We start from the raw sequence: 14,959 nt of genomic DNA on the forward strand, positions 1-14,959 counted from the left end.
CTCTCTCTTTCGAGGTCTCCAGACGTGCCGCGCATCTCCATCACAAATTGTCCTTGTTCCTACTGCACAGGAAGAAAAACGGGAAAACGTTTGGAAAGTCGTAAATTCTCTGGTGCACAGAATGAGGGTTGAGTCGTGTTGAGAGAGGTTTAGGTTTTGGAAGTTCTTGTTTGGAAGTCTAATTTGGAATGGGAAACGCACCACGTTGCTGCACGGTTCTTACGTTACGTCACGTCACGTCTATCACTTGACCCACTGGTGGTTTCGACGCTTCCCCGTTCGAACCCTTCCTGCCCCCCGTCCGAGCAACAAGTCCGAGCTGTTAACATGACAGTTTTGCATGAGAGGACTCACAGCTCCAACCTGTTGCTGACCAGAAGGCCAAGCGGTTACGACTGGAAGGCGAAGACGAATTCTGCCCGAGAGCGAAGGAGACCGTCACGTTTAATGGAGAATTACTGATTTATTAAAAGACACGAGTGGAATCTTAAGTGCGCAGGCCTGGATATCATAACACACCGCCTTACACGCTACACAGGTTTTCATCCGAGTGAGGGGAAAAAAAAAAACCACAGCACTTTTTTATTTTCTGTCTGACTGTGACAGAAAAACACACACACACACACACACACACAAATAACAAAACATTTAAAGACCTTTGCCTTAGGTAAGATCTGTGAAAAATATTCTCTAACTAACGGTTACGTCGGTTCAAGTCTGAATAAGATTTGAATTTTTTCTACTTTTTTTTTATTATTCCTTGAACCCGCCCACATTTCCACCCATGCTCACAAAGCCCCGCCCCTAAAACTTACTGTTCCGGCAATAGCGAGGACTCCTTCGAGATGTTCGACCGATCGAAAGCCGAGTTACGACTATAGTTAAACACGCGACTTCTCCTCATGATGATTTGTGAAGGTGCGTTGGGGGGGCGTGTCCCAATTTTTTTTTTTTAAAATTCAAATTCAAAGACTGACAAGAGGCCAATCTAAATACAAACAAAACGTTACAGACCAGAAAGCAGATTTCCAAACTGGGGTTTTGTTCTGAGACAACTTGTCCTGAGACAACGGCTTAAACTATTATTTTTTGATCATTTCTACAGAATCTTCCACATTATTTGTATCAGCAAGAAAAAAACGTTGACTATTGCACCTTTATGAGGTTCGTTGGACATGCTAAAGACGAAGGGTGTTGTTTTTCCCCATATATAGCAAATTGTGGGCGTTTCTTTATGCAAATCGGCGTCTCCGTGAGCAATTTCTCAACGTGCATTGTGTGGAGTTGTGCGCACGCACGGTCCTTACACGCAAACTTTAATTAACGTGTAACGGTCAGCTCCTGTTTGCGTTCGTTTGACACGCTTCGTTAAAACTTATCACCGAGTAGAAACGTGGTTGATTTGAGGTTCTTATTCACCTTCATAACACGTGCTGGATTTTTCCTTCGTAGCGCTACGTTGTCCAAACCTCACGGAAGCTAAATAAAGAAACAACATCTCTTGTATCCTGCGCTAGATTTACACCTACAGTGTTGGGTTTGGGTTTTTTTTTTAATGTCTTGGTAGATTTAGCGCACACATCTGCACTGTGATTCCAGCACACGGGCTTTTTCCTTTTCCAGGTAGGAACCGTGCGTGGCAAATCTGCATCACTGAAACATCTTGATTCATACAACATTCATATGGAAACACTTTTCAGAACTCAGACCTGGGATTAAACGCTCAAACAACAGAGCTTGTGTGTAGGAGCTTGTGAGTTGCTAGAGGAACGTCAGCTATTTTAAAGACGGTTCCAAACGCTATAATTTAAAAAAAAAAAAAACTTTTAAATATTGATATTTCTGAGTATTTATGCGATGCAAAATCCTCCTAAAACGTAACTGTAGATGATAATGCGTGTTATTTTCTATTCAATCCAAGCTGCTGTTATGGAAAATGAAGCCACGCCTTCTGAGCAATCAGACTGGAGAATCCAGCAGCACTGTGGTATAAGATTCCTCACTGACACATAATGAGTCTTAATCTGGATGCCATGACCGAGTGTTAGTGTAAAGTATTTACTCTATTAATCTCGAGTACGTGTGCATTTGTTTATGAGAGCTTATTAAAATTCACTACTTAAAAAAAAAAAAGAAAAAGAAAAAAAAAAGTGTCCATCGCTGACACGTTATCATTTTGGCAAACCCATCTTCGTACTGTAGAACTTTTCTCTGTGAACACGTGCACTCTGTGCTCAGATATCATCGAAGGTCCTGCAAGAGAGGCTGTCTTAGGAGAATTTGGCTGTGGGCTTCTCGGCTTTTCCATATAAGGGGCTTTGGTTCCGCTACGCGGCTCTGGCGAGGGCACGGTGTCCTGGGCACTTACGGTGGACTCCCTCCTCCGCACTGTGCTGCGCTGCGTGTACTCGCTGACTGGGATTGTGGGAAACGATTTAGTGCTCAAGATTATGAAAGAAGGCAAATCCCTGAAATCATCTCCAGACAGTACAAAAGGGTAACGGAGCAATGGCCAAGGGCTGCAGAACACATGCTGGCTCGTGCACACACACACACACACACACAAGTAAAACTAACATACATTCAACACTGCCCAAAGCACTTGCACAAACCTTAACCCTCAGTCTATCTAACCCTAATCTCAGTAACCATAACCCTCAATATATTTAACCCTAATCTCAGTAACCTTAACCCTCAATATATTTAACCCTAATCTCAGTAACCTTAACCCTCAGTCTATCTAACCCTAATCTCAGTAACCTTAACCCTCAGTCTATCTAACCCTAATCTCAGTAACCTTAACCCTGAGTACGCCTAATCCTAATCTCAGTAACCTTAACCCTCAATATATCTAACCCTAATCTCAGTAACCTTAACCCTCAGTCTATCTAACCCTAATCTCAGTAACCTTAACCCTGAGTACGCCTAATCCTAATCTCAGTAACCTTAACCCTCAATATATCTAACCCTAATCTCAGTAACCTTAACCCTCAGTCTATCTAACCCTAATCCACACACACACAGGAACAAACAGAGAGAGAGAGAGAGAGAGAGAGAACAGAAAGTTTTTAAAGCTGGTCTTACCCTGCCAAAGTACCTCATCCTTCTCTCGTTTTCTCCTTTTTGCCGCATTTTCTCTCTTTCAGTAATCCTTTTTTTCTGCAGTCCGTCCCTAATAATCCAACGAGCTTGTTTGACAGACCGTCAGCAGCACCTCAGTGTGTGTGTGTGCGTGTGTGTGTGCGCATCTCCTCACAGACGGCTCATCCTTTGAAATCCTCTACCCAACACACCCTGATACACACCGTCAAACTTGACCAACTTTTCTACACACAGAAATCCTTCATCATCTTACTCGAGCATGCTCTATCCCCACCTTCTCTCTCTCTCTCTGACGCGAACGTGTTCCCTCTCTCCGACGGAAAAACACAGTAACGCACACAACCCTCTATAATGAGCAGATTTCAATTACACCGCTCCCCGTTCTGCTCCCTCTCTCCCTCTCCCTCTCTCTCCCTCTCCCTCTCTCTCTCTCCTGGAACGTGAGAACAGCTGGGATGAGTCACTCCTCGAACAACAAATAAAAGGGAAAACCCAAAAAGAAAAACTTCATCCGTAGCGAGCGGGAGAGAAAGAGAGAGCGAGAGAGAGAGGAAAGACGACACGGGTTCAAAAACGAAGAAAAGAACCGAAAACAGATTCCAGAAAAATCCACTAAGTGTCTGCGGTGGCCGTCATCCCATCGAGCATGAGTGTATCCAAAAGCTCCAAACAAATCCCATGACTCCGCCTGAGCGCATTTTTCCCCTTTCCTTTCCACCCCTCCCGTTCTCTCCCTCCCTCCCTCCCTCGCTCCATCTCTCCCCCACTCCCTCACATGCCAGGACACATTGGTGTGCAAAAACATATTGCCGTTCCTGTGCAGAAACACTCGTAATCTACAGTGCGTGTCTTTCAGAGCAGGCCAGCGCCGGTTATCGGTTCTACAATGAATCGCGATATTCAGCGCATGCGACCGTGTTACCGTGGATACTGTGAAAACGCCGTCACGGCCCTGAGTTTAGAGGAGTTTAGAGTTTCACAGGAGGACACTCGGGCTGGATTTATGCTACTGATATAAAGTCGGTCTGCTCTTTGTATTTGGGACAACGTTAAAGAAGAATTGCACGTGAACTTTTTTTCTTACTATTATTATTCCCATTACCCACTACTGTACTTAGATTTGAGAGGAAAATAATATTTGGGAAGCCATGAGATAACTGATAGATGCAAATATGTTCATAGCCCTATAAACCCCTCCCATGCTTGGGGGATCCTCCTGACGGCGGTGTCTGTTGCTTACGTTACGCCTTAGGACAGAAACGAATTGATCAAAAGCTTGTTTAAATCTCCCCTCTCCTCCTACCACGTGCTCACAATGAGCACGTCCTGATTTCACCAAGTCGCCGCTGCCCTGGGGGTCAACATCTTCGAAGAAGCCCTGGGGTCAACGACCAACACCAGCCAATAAAAACCACCGGACACATACGGCACCGCTATGAGTCATGAAGTTTAACACGTGCTCCCTCTAAGACGCGTAGACTCAGCTGCTGTGCGTAACGCACTCTGAGGAAAGCGATATCTGCCCTCAGGCAAAACATTTCAAGAGAAAATAAAGGCTCAGTTAATAATAACTTCTCCTACCAAGTATAGCCGAGTGTTCTCCAGTGACTCGCAGACTTTTTCTTGAGGGCACGAAAAGGATAATGGCTGTGGCCGAGTCATCCCTTACACATGAATTTATCTACTCACTTGTATCTGTTTTAATGCACTAGCTCGCTACACTTCATTACGTCATCCGAGCAACCGAAACACAGCTTGACCGGTGGTCTAGCTAAGGAATTTATCGCTCGTCCACCTCACTACTGGATGTGTTACCACCGAGACCTGCGTCTGGTCCGCTACGGTACGGTTTATCGACTGGAAACTGTTCACCGTCGGCGTGATCACCGCCATCTTCGTCGTGACCCGTATTTATGAGATTCATGACAGCTGCTTAATTGAAGCAATGTGAACACTTCAAGAGATAAAAGGTCAACACACACACACACACAGCAGGGGAGAATAAATTATTCATGGCAATGGTCATGGCCAGCACACTGTGATGATTGGCAGGGTAACCATGGAGACCAGCAACAAATACACTTGTGCGCGCGCACACACACACACACACACACACACGCAGAGGTTTTACATAACCGGTCTTATGATAAAAATATGATGAAATCCATGGTAAACAACACTACACACAAAACCATCTTTGTTTTTAATCCTTACACACCAAAACACACACACAAACACACACACACACACTTTCTCTGTGTGTATCAGGTTGGATCTTTGGCTCAGGGTTACAGTTTTATATTCAGTCAGGGAAGCCAAGTTGCGTCAATGTCTCATTTCTTCCAAACCATGATCTTACCACACACACACACACACACACACACACACACACACACACACACACACACACACTCGAGCTGTGTCCCTAAGGATGTCTGAAATGATGGATTTTTTAGACTAATATGAAGGCGGGTTGTGAAATAAATGTCCCTCTCCATTCCCCAGACTCTTACTAGTCTAGAAGAGGAAGAACCTTGGACGAGGATCTCATACGAGTTCCTCTTAGTTCTCTAATGCTTTGCTCTAGCAGCTTAGCAATCCAGGTCCTGCTCGTTTGTCCAGAAGATGCTCGACTCCTGGACCTGCTCATGTTCGATGGGAATTAATGACACTCGCAGGTCCGACCACGTCCGACAGTAGACCCTGAAGCGAGGCCCTGAAAACCCTACGCTCTCGTCTTGTACCTGCGTTCACGCGTGTCAGGACGCTCACAAAGGAAAGGTCCTTTTAAGCAGAGCGAGGGCAGCCGAACCTGAGCGCGCAGGGCGGTATCAGCGAGTGTCATCGCCAACGTGAGCTCAAGGGATCATGAATTGAACACACACAAAGCTATTCGTGAGCGTGGAGCAGTGAAGCGTGCATGCAGAGAGACTATCGCACAGGAGATCACTTCAATTCAGCGAGCACTGACACACACACACACACACACACACACACTTCCTTTCCCCTCGCTCACCAGTTGATCATTAGACGGCACAGCAGCACCAGGTACAACCCTAATTCCAAAAAAGTTGGGACTCTTCTGAGAGTCTCCGCCTCTGTTACCTAATTAGTTGCAAAATGTTCCTCCAGCTGTTTCTTTTCACTAACACTTAACGCAATTCAAAACTACCTTATTTATTCCTTAAAACGGAAAATTTCCTCAGTTTAAACATTCGATATGTTTTCTATATTCTATTGTGAACAGCGTACGGGTTTGCGAGATCCGCAAATCGCAGCGTTCTGTTTTTATTTACCGTTGATTTACATTGTACACAGCGTCCCGACTTTCTTGGAATCGGGGGTTTGTGTGTTGTACACGGCCTCGCGAGCTGATGTTAAATTGCTAGAGCAAAACCCGGTGCTTGTTCACGCTGCTGCAGTTTTAAACTGGGGTATAAATGATGGAGGGAAAGGGGCAGAGAACGCTGGCTGGCGTACACATCAGCCACACCTACCGTCCTTGCCGTCATGCCGTGCTGGAAAGAAACAGAAAGGACACGATTTAGCTTTAAGACTGCATGAGAAGAATCATCTTATATAATTATATTGATACCAGAGTTATACAGGAAGTCCATTTAAGGTGCCAATATTTGCATTAAATATAGTTTTGTTAAAATATATATATATATATATATATATATATATATACGTAACCATTTTGTCACGACCTTTTGAGTTTTTAAACACACTGTCTGTAGAGACACCAGTCCTTCATACACAGATGAAAGGAGTTCTCGACTTAGGGTGGGGTTCTCTGTTCCGTAACAATCTGTGACGGCTTTGTGGGCCGGAGTCAGGAAGCAGAGTTCAACGCGATCCCGAGAGCTCCCAAAACTTCAGGAAACGCCAATGTGTTCATTGCCAAGCAGTTCAGAAGCACACCAGTTATTTTTACAAAACAAATCAACAGACCAACACACGACGACGTGAAAGATTTGGTCCTGGGGGTGCACGGTGACCACCTGAATTCGGTGTCGTAGACTGAATGTCGTGGGGCTTCGCATACACGTATGTTCAGAAGCATTCCAGTGACGTCAACCAACTAAATGTGGAATGCATGTTTCCGTTGAGAAATGCCTTAAGAACCGTGCAGATCCATTTAGGGTTTGAGCTTTTTTGTTTTTTTTGGATCTCCACCCTGGTTCCCACTGAGGTTGTTACACAGGAGCACAATGAAGTGTTTGTTAGAACGAGAGAGAGAGTGTGTGTAGATCAGATTTAGCACTAGAGCTGCACTATGGATAAAATACCATATTTTGCATATTAATATTGCACCATATTGTGATATCACATGCCTTGCGTGACTGATTCAAACACGTAGAAACTCTCATCTGAGATTGGACACAGTAAGCAAGAGCATACAACACAACTTTTGGGAAATCTCTAACTGTGCTTTTAACCCAATGAGCTATTCTCTCCTAAAATACAAAATAAGGATAAACCTGAGGGAAGCCTGGATTATAGTATGTATAATGTTTGTTTTGGTCTCGGTTCGAAGTTTCCAGGTAATTAGAACGACAAATTACCTCAAATTCGCCAAACTGGGTTATTAATATGAATTTTCCATCCATAAATGATATTGGAAACCGTCTCATCTGGGGGGGTTAGGAGAAGACTCGGAGCTGTTATCTCGGCAAAGCGAGGCAGCAGAAAGTGTTGACTAAAACGGTGCCAATAATTGTTGCACACCTAAATTTAACAAAGATTTATTTATTTATTTATTTTTTTGATAAACCCGTGTTGTGTTTTCAATTGTTTGATATCCATGACAGGAGAGTATTTTCGTGAAGTTTCTCTGAACAAAAGATACAACAACAATAAAGACGATTTCTCGCCGTCTTCTTTGCTCATATTTACCCAGGGTGCCAATATTATTGAAGGAAGCTGCATATAATCATATGACACTGGCAGCTAACTAACTAAAATAATAATACTAATAAGTCTTACTAACAGACTCACCTGGGGTATCCTTAGCTCCTCCCACAACCTGTAACAGAATCTAAAATAAATAAAAAGTATTAAAGGCATTATATTCTGTCGAGGAGATGCTCAAGTTAGAAGGGATCTCTCACCTTATTTAATTTGACTTGTTTTTATCTCTTATTATGCTAATAACCTCTGCTAACGTTTAAAAAAAAAAACCCTTAGCCACCTGAGCTTACATTTCTACTGAAAAAACAAACAAACAAACAAACAAACAGGTATAAAAACAGGTTTGAAACATTTTAAAACACAAGACCTTCCTTTCAAAAACTTCCAAAATCCATTCATGGACATATTTTTGTATATATTTACTTATATACACATATTAAATTCAACTTAAATAGGTGAAAAGGTTAGCATCATTCCTGACAGGAAAACTGAACTCGGAACATTTCCGTTTCCAGCGGATAAGTCATTCATCTCAGCCGATAAAACGAGCATTGAAAAGTAAAGCTAAAGCTTTTAAAGGTCAAATATTCGTTTTTAGAGCGTTAATTTGATTTATTGTGGTGTTATTGTTGTTTTTATTTACCTTGCTTGTCAGTTGAAGGCTCGAGCTCTGCCAGAGACGACCGTTACGCCACGCTGACGAAGCTCGCGCGCTGATCCGAGCGCGCGCTTCACATTTCACTTCACCTGGAGCGGCTCGAGCGACCACGTGACTAAGTGCTCGCGCTATTTAGTACTTTATTGCTTCCAAATAAATAAATGATAAAAAACAGTAATAATAATAATAATAATAATAATAATAATTTTAAAAAACAGAGAATACCTGATGAAAACGTGCCTCTGATAACGCTCTGTAAGTAGCGCGAGCGCTCCGGTTCTCTGACTTTCTGGGGTTGTTTGCTGCAGTTGCCTTCTTTGCATGGGATTTTGTTATTTTGTTATTTATTTATTAATTTTTGCCAGAGATTCTCCACACCCTACACATTTACAGTTTTCACAAATGGTTTCCTGTTATTCACTTAAAAAAAAAAAAGTGTTATTTTTACGCCTCCTTCCGCGTGGACAGCTATGGGACACGACCTATTGTTTTTGGTTTGGTCTCAATTCAACACTTATTACTTTCAGTTTTATTATTGGAACTGTAGTGTGCCAGACACACACACACACACACACACACACACACACACACACACACATATATATATATACATGCATAACACATGATTACAGAAATGAAACATGAAATAAAAATGCCATAGGACTGTTATTTTGGTTATATAGTGTATGAAGCATAGTAACAAAGTAGACATGGACTTGCAGTAAGGAAAATGTTTGTTTAAGATTTAAGGAAGGAGTCTCCAGTGTCAGAGCTTTTGTAAGAATCAGAGGTAAATCTGTAACTATGTTTTCAGACATCGTCTGGTTCAGATGACAAAGCTGGATCTAATCTAATCTACAAGACAAAGTTGTTTATGTTTTGTGTGTGCGTGTGTGTGTTCCGTCTTATTAACTTGATTCCAACTGCAACTAGTCCTTCTGGTTGGTAATCTGTAGGCCTCAAATCCCCTTAAAATATACTTCCAACATGAAGGAAGCTGTTGAAGAAAAACTATTTTGGAGCATTTGACCTTGGCTGTGACCTTGACCCTGTTTGGATCAGTTTCAAAAATCGAACCGGTTCATCTGCTGGGTACAACGGTAATTCCGTATAAAGCCTACTGACGTTCTAGTTATCAGTCGTTCTTGAGATCTCACGCTGTTCACGAGAATCTCAGACGGACACCCAGACAACCCGACAAAAACGTAGTACAAGAGGAATAAAACATTTCAGGATGTTCAGTTATAGGAACATTAATCAGCCTCAGGGTGGTCGACAGTAACTCTAATTCACGTCAGCCCACATCACACCACCCTGTGATTCCTACAACAGCACATTATATTGCATGAACGTCCATCTTACTGTCACCAGTCCACCGTGGACGTCCTAAACCACACACCCCATCATTGTTTGGACACTATGTATTATAGTAATCGCTGGGATTTCAAGAGTGTACTGGATCTCATACAGTTCATATACTAACAGAGAAAGAGAGAAGATGAATTTGAGTTTGGAAAATCCAGTGAGTGCATTTTTGTCATGAGAACGTACCTCTACTGCCCTCTACTGTTGAGTCCTTGATGCTAAGCTTATAGAGAAAACCTCCTCAGTGAAACACTGACATCCAAGACCAAGCCCTCAGTAACTTTTCAGCTTTCCTTAAGTGTTATAGTTTCATTTTGTATGTTTTCATGAGGCTTTTTTTTCTTCATTATTTTGTTTTTCATTTTAAGCTCAGGCTCTGTATGATTAAAATGGTTTTAAAATCTTATAGTGGATATAAAAATTTTTTTTAAAAAAAGTCTACACACCCCCATTAAAATAGCAGGTTTCTGTGATGTAAAAAAGAAAGAAAGAAATGAAACCAATATCAATCGTCTCAGAACATTCCCCAGCCTCAATGTGATATCACACTGTATAAAAATTAAGTGAAAAACAATAAGAAACATTTTAGGGGGGGGAAAAAAAAAGTGACAATAATCTGGTGGCTGGAGTGTGGCTGTGTTCAGAATGAACAAATCATGTCCTCAATGAAATGATTCTCATTAACCCCAAACAAAGACCGGCCGTTTCTGTAGGATTTTCTTCACAGCTTCTTGGTTTCATCTGACTGCTGAAGCCATGGTCCTCAAAGAGCTTACAAAGCATGCACGGTTATCTCATTTGTTGAAAGGCACCGATTGGGAGAGGGGTATAAAAAAAATCCCAAAACATTAGCTGCACCATGGAACACTGTAAAGGCCATCAACAACAAATAGAGAAAATAGTGCACCGCAGTGACGTCACCAAGAACAGGACGTCCTTCCAAAATGTACAAAAGAACGAGACAAAAACTTACCCGGGAGGCTGCTAAGAGACCTACGGCAACATTAAAGGAACTGCAGGAACATCTGATTGCTCTCCGCTTGTGACAACAATCTTTCATATTCTTCAGATGCCTGGGCTATGTGGTAAGACGGCTAGATGGAAGGCCTTTCTCACAAAAAACATCCAAGCCCAACTAAATCACCCCAAACCATGTGGGTAAAACGTGTTATGGCCTGATGAGACCAATTCCAAAAAGGTATGTTTCGTGTAAAAAAAAAAGAAAGAAAAGCACATCACCAAAAGAACACCATTCCCACGGTGAAGCATGGTGGTGGCGGCATCATGCTTCGAGGCTGCTTTTCTTCAGCCAGAACTGGGGCTTTTAACAAGGTGGAGAGAATCACGAATAGCTACAAATACCTGTCGATTTTAGTGCAAAACCTTCAGGTGTCTGCTACTAAGCTGAAGATGAAAAGGAATCTCACCTTTCAGCACGACAACGACCCGAAGCATACGTCCGACTCGACAAAGGAATGGATTAGTGAAAAGAAGATGGATGTTTTTGACTGGCCAGCCCGATCCCAGACCTGAATCAGCACACTGTGCACAAGAGAAGCCCTTACCATCATTTATTTATACCTAGAAAGTTTTTTGGAAGAAAGAGTGGGAAAATCTTGCTAGAGGAATCATAAATATATGTTAATATCTGGGGGGGGTATTTTTTATATTTTATATTATATTATATATATATATATATATATATATATATATATATATATATATATATATATATATATATATATATATATATATATATATATATACACACACACACACACACACACACACACACACACACACCCCCACCCCTCATGATAAAAACAACACTGACAGTAATTCTGAAAAAATATTAGCATGACTTATTCAAAATATTTGCCCACGCTTGTGGATTGAAACTTGCGAGTGAGAATGACGCAGACACACACACACACACACACAAGCCATAAATAGATTTTAGGGGAACAAACAGATCACACAACTGATGTTGAACAGAGCAGAACAGAATCCGCACGAGGACCGTGCTGGAATGAGACGTGTGTGTGTGTGTGTGTGTGTATGGAAGTGGGCAGCTACGCCTCACTTTTGCTTGTATTAGAGTCTCATGACTGCCAAGACGAAAGACAGAATCGTTGAACACACGCATTCTTACACACACTCGCTTGTGTATGGAGCTCTAAAACCCGAACCATCCTTCTTCCTCCTCAGCAAACTAAAGCCCACGGTATTTCATAAACACTCGAGTCTCTTGGCCATCGCAACACTGCGTGGTCTCCGACACCACACACACACACTTCATATGTGATCACCATACCATTCTCTCTCCACTGAATGTACTGTTTATATTTAAACACAGTGCTGTTTAATGCTCAATTCTGATTGGACAGGCGGTGCTGATTATTTTCATATAACCGCCTATTTATTACTACTTTATTACATGCGTTGTTATATGTACATGTGCTCAAGCGTACGTGTAATTATCCTGTCGGCCAATCGTCTGGCTGCAGCACAAACGCATAGTCATATAGATACGGGTCAAGAGCTTTAGTTCATTTTCAAGTCAATCATCATGATGATCTCACTGACTTTGACCACGGCATGGCTGTTGGCGCCAGTTTGAGTATTTCAATAACTGTTGAGCTCCTGGGATTTTCACACCAAGGAGTCTCTAGAGTGGTGCGGAAACGGAGAAAAAAAACCCATCCAGTAAAAGCTTTGTTGATATGAGAGTGAGATCAGGGGCCAGACTGGTTCGAGCTGACGGGAAGGCTACGGTAACTCAAATAAGCACCCATTACAACCACGCTGAGCTGAAAAGCATCTCAGGACACAAGACAATCACTACACTTACATGGACAACAATAATCCATTATTAACCTGATTAATACAATGCTCTGATTAAGGAACTACCATGTAAACAGCGATTTCTGATTACTGATACTCGAAGTAATGACATGTATGGTAAGTAATCACGTGTGCTGTTAATCGATCCATGTTCTAGAACATGTAAAACGGGAACACGAAAGGAATCTTCTAAAAGCAACTCATGTAAACACCTTAATCAGAATATTGTCTTATTCAGAATAAGGTCCATAATAGATTATTGCTGTCCATGTAAACGTAGTCCATGTTGAACCTTGAGGCGTTTGGGCTACAACGGTAGAAGTTCACACTAGGTTCCACTCCAAGAACAGGAATCAGGAGACTACAGTGGGCACAGAGTCACCGAAACTAGGCAGCTGAAGATGGGGAAAAGACGATTGCTTTCACAGAATATTAATTAAGTTGACGAGTGCAACTCCAATCAATAATTTAAACTTGCAGTTACATTTTCTAAGGTTCACATTAGCGAGTCTACGTACCTTCATGGATATCCGCACAGAATCGGGTTCTCCGACAGGAACGTTTTTCTGAATCGATTTGTTCACGTCCAGCGCAAATGAGGCCTGGTGTGGGCGTGACGATTCCGATATTTATTTGGTCGCTGCTTTAAGCTATATTCCAGGTTAGGAATTTCAAATCGCACGACAGACGTTCCTGTAACGTTATTAATTATTTTAACGTTCTTGTCGCTTTACCACAAACTGTGATTAGTTGTGATCAGCAAAGCGTCCTCGCTCGAACGGACACACCGGCGGATAACCTCGTTTACTGCGTCGTCCTCACACCCGAGGAAATTACAAAAACAGTCCCTCGGTTACAGGATTTATGACGTTTTGGTAAAATGAGAATTTTTATAACGCATACGTTTGCCAAGCAAACAATGCAGGAGGTTTTACAGTAATTATGTATACACAGTCCAACATGGCACCTGAGGAAATTAGCTACGATTGGACGTCAGCGCACGGTTACCAGGTGTGATTAACGTTTACTGCTCACCCTAGCGTAAACAGTAGCACGTAGAAAGGGGGGAGGTCATAAACATCAGAATATCATACATCACGGCCGAAACAAGATCAGATCAGACGGTAAACCAGTACAACTCAATGTTACACTTTTTTATTAGTACGTAACAGCAGTGGTTCTCAAATGTTTTGAAGCCAGGGGGTTCCTTTAACCGCACAACCACTTCCACCGACCCAAACAGTGTGGATTTATTTCACAAAAATGTTATAAATGTTTCAAATAATATTTTTTTTTTAGAGCCATGGAGCTTTCTATTACTGAACTTCCTATTTTACTGTATACATTAGGTCTGAATCAACTTCGGTGCTTGGACCCCTAAATATAATAATTGCGGGTTGTGATTTCCACCACTGCAACAAAAAACAAACAAATAAACAAAAACCTTGCAATGCTTCACAAACCCACTGTGTACCCCTCTTTCCCTCCTTCTTTCTCTCTCTCTCGCTCCCGTATCAACAATGTATTCTGCCTTGCAAAATAACGATTTTTGTCCCTCCTAATTATGCAAACAGAATGCATTTAAAAACCTTTCACTTCATGGTACTGTTGCAATATTTGATATCACGTCTGTCACGTAAGTACGTACGTGATTCACTTTTATTTAAAAAAAAAAAAAAAAGAACTACCTTCGAGCCACCTCGTTCAATTAGCCGCGCTCTGTATTGTTTACGTATGGAAATAGACCACGGGCGTACGCGCAAGGTAAACACGAAGCGTGGACACCTGCAGCTCGTCAGCGGCTCTCCACCAGTCGCGCATGTGCGCTGTTCACACGGATGATGACAGTTGGCTCTGAACCTCTGGCGCGTTCGGACAGCGCTGTAGCACGCTCATGCCCTCTCAGCTGTTGGGGCTTTTTTTCCCCCCTCTTTTCTTTTCGAACCTAATCCACTGCATGCATGTTATAGAAACATGGTTATAATAGGGCACGTGGGTTACAAGGGACCCAAAGTTTAGTATCGATTGGGAAATATCCATCGAGAGTTCTAAAACAGGTGGGCGAGATGTGCAAAA

General features: G+C 42.2%; 1 protein-coding gene across 1 annotated transcript in view; it reads right to left on the minus strand.

Moving 5' to 3' along the window:
- The window catches only part of myo1ca (myosin Ic, paralog a), a 28,296-nt gene extending 20,053 nt beyond the window's left edge, over window positions 1-8,243 (minus strand). Inside the window, 2 exon segments of the mRNA XM_053617465.1 lie at window positions 6,600-6,620; window positions 8,104-8,243. Of these exon segments, the coding sequence (XP_053473440.1) occupies window positions 6,600-6,620; window positions 8,104-8,172 (90 nt within the window). The 5' untranslated portion in view covers window positions 8,173-8,243.
- Window positions 8,244-14,959: the final 6,716 nt, after the last annotated feature.

The sequence above is a fragment of the Ictalurus furcatus genome, chromosome 28 (assembly GCF_023375685.1).
Source record: "Ictalurus furcatus strain D&B chromosome 28, Billie_1.0, whole genome shotgun sequence".
Classification (NCBI taxonomy): domain Eukaryota; kingdom Metazoa; phylum Chordata; class Actinopteri; order Siluriformes; family Ictaluridae; genus Ictalurus; species Ictalurus furcatus.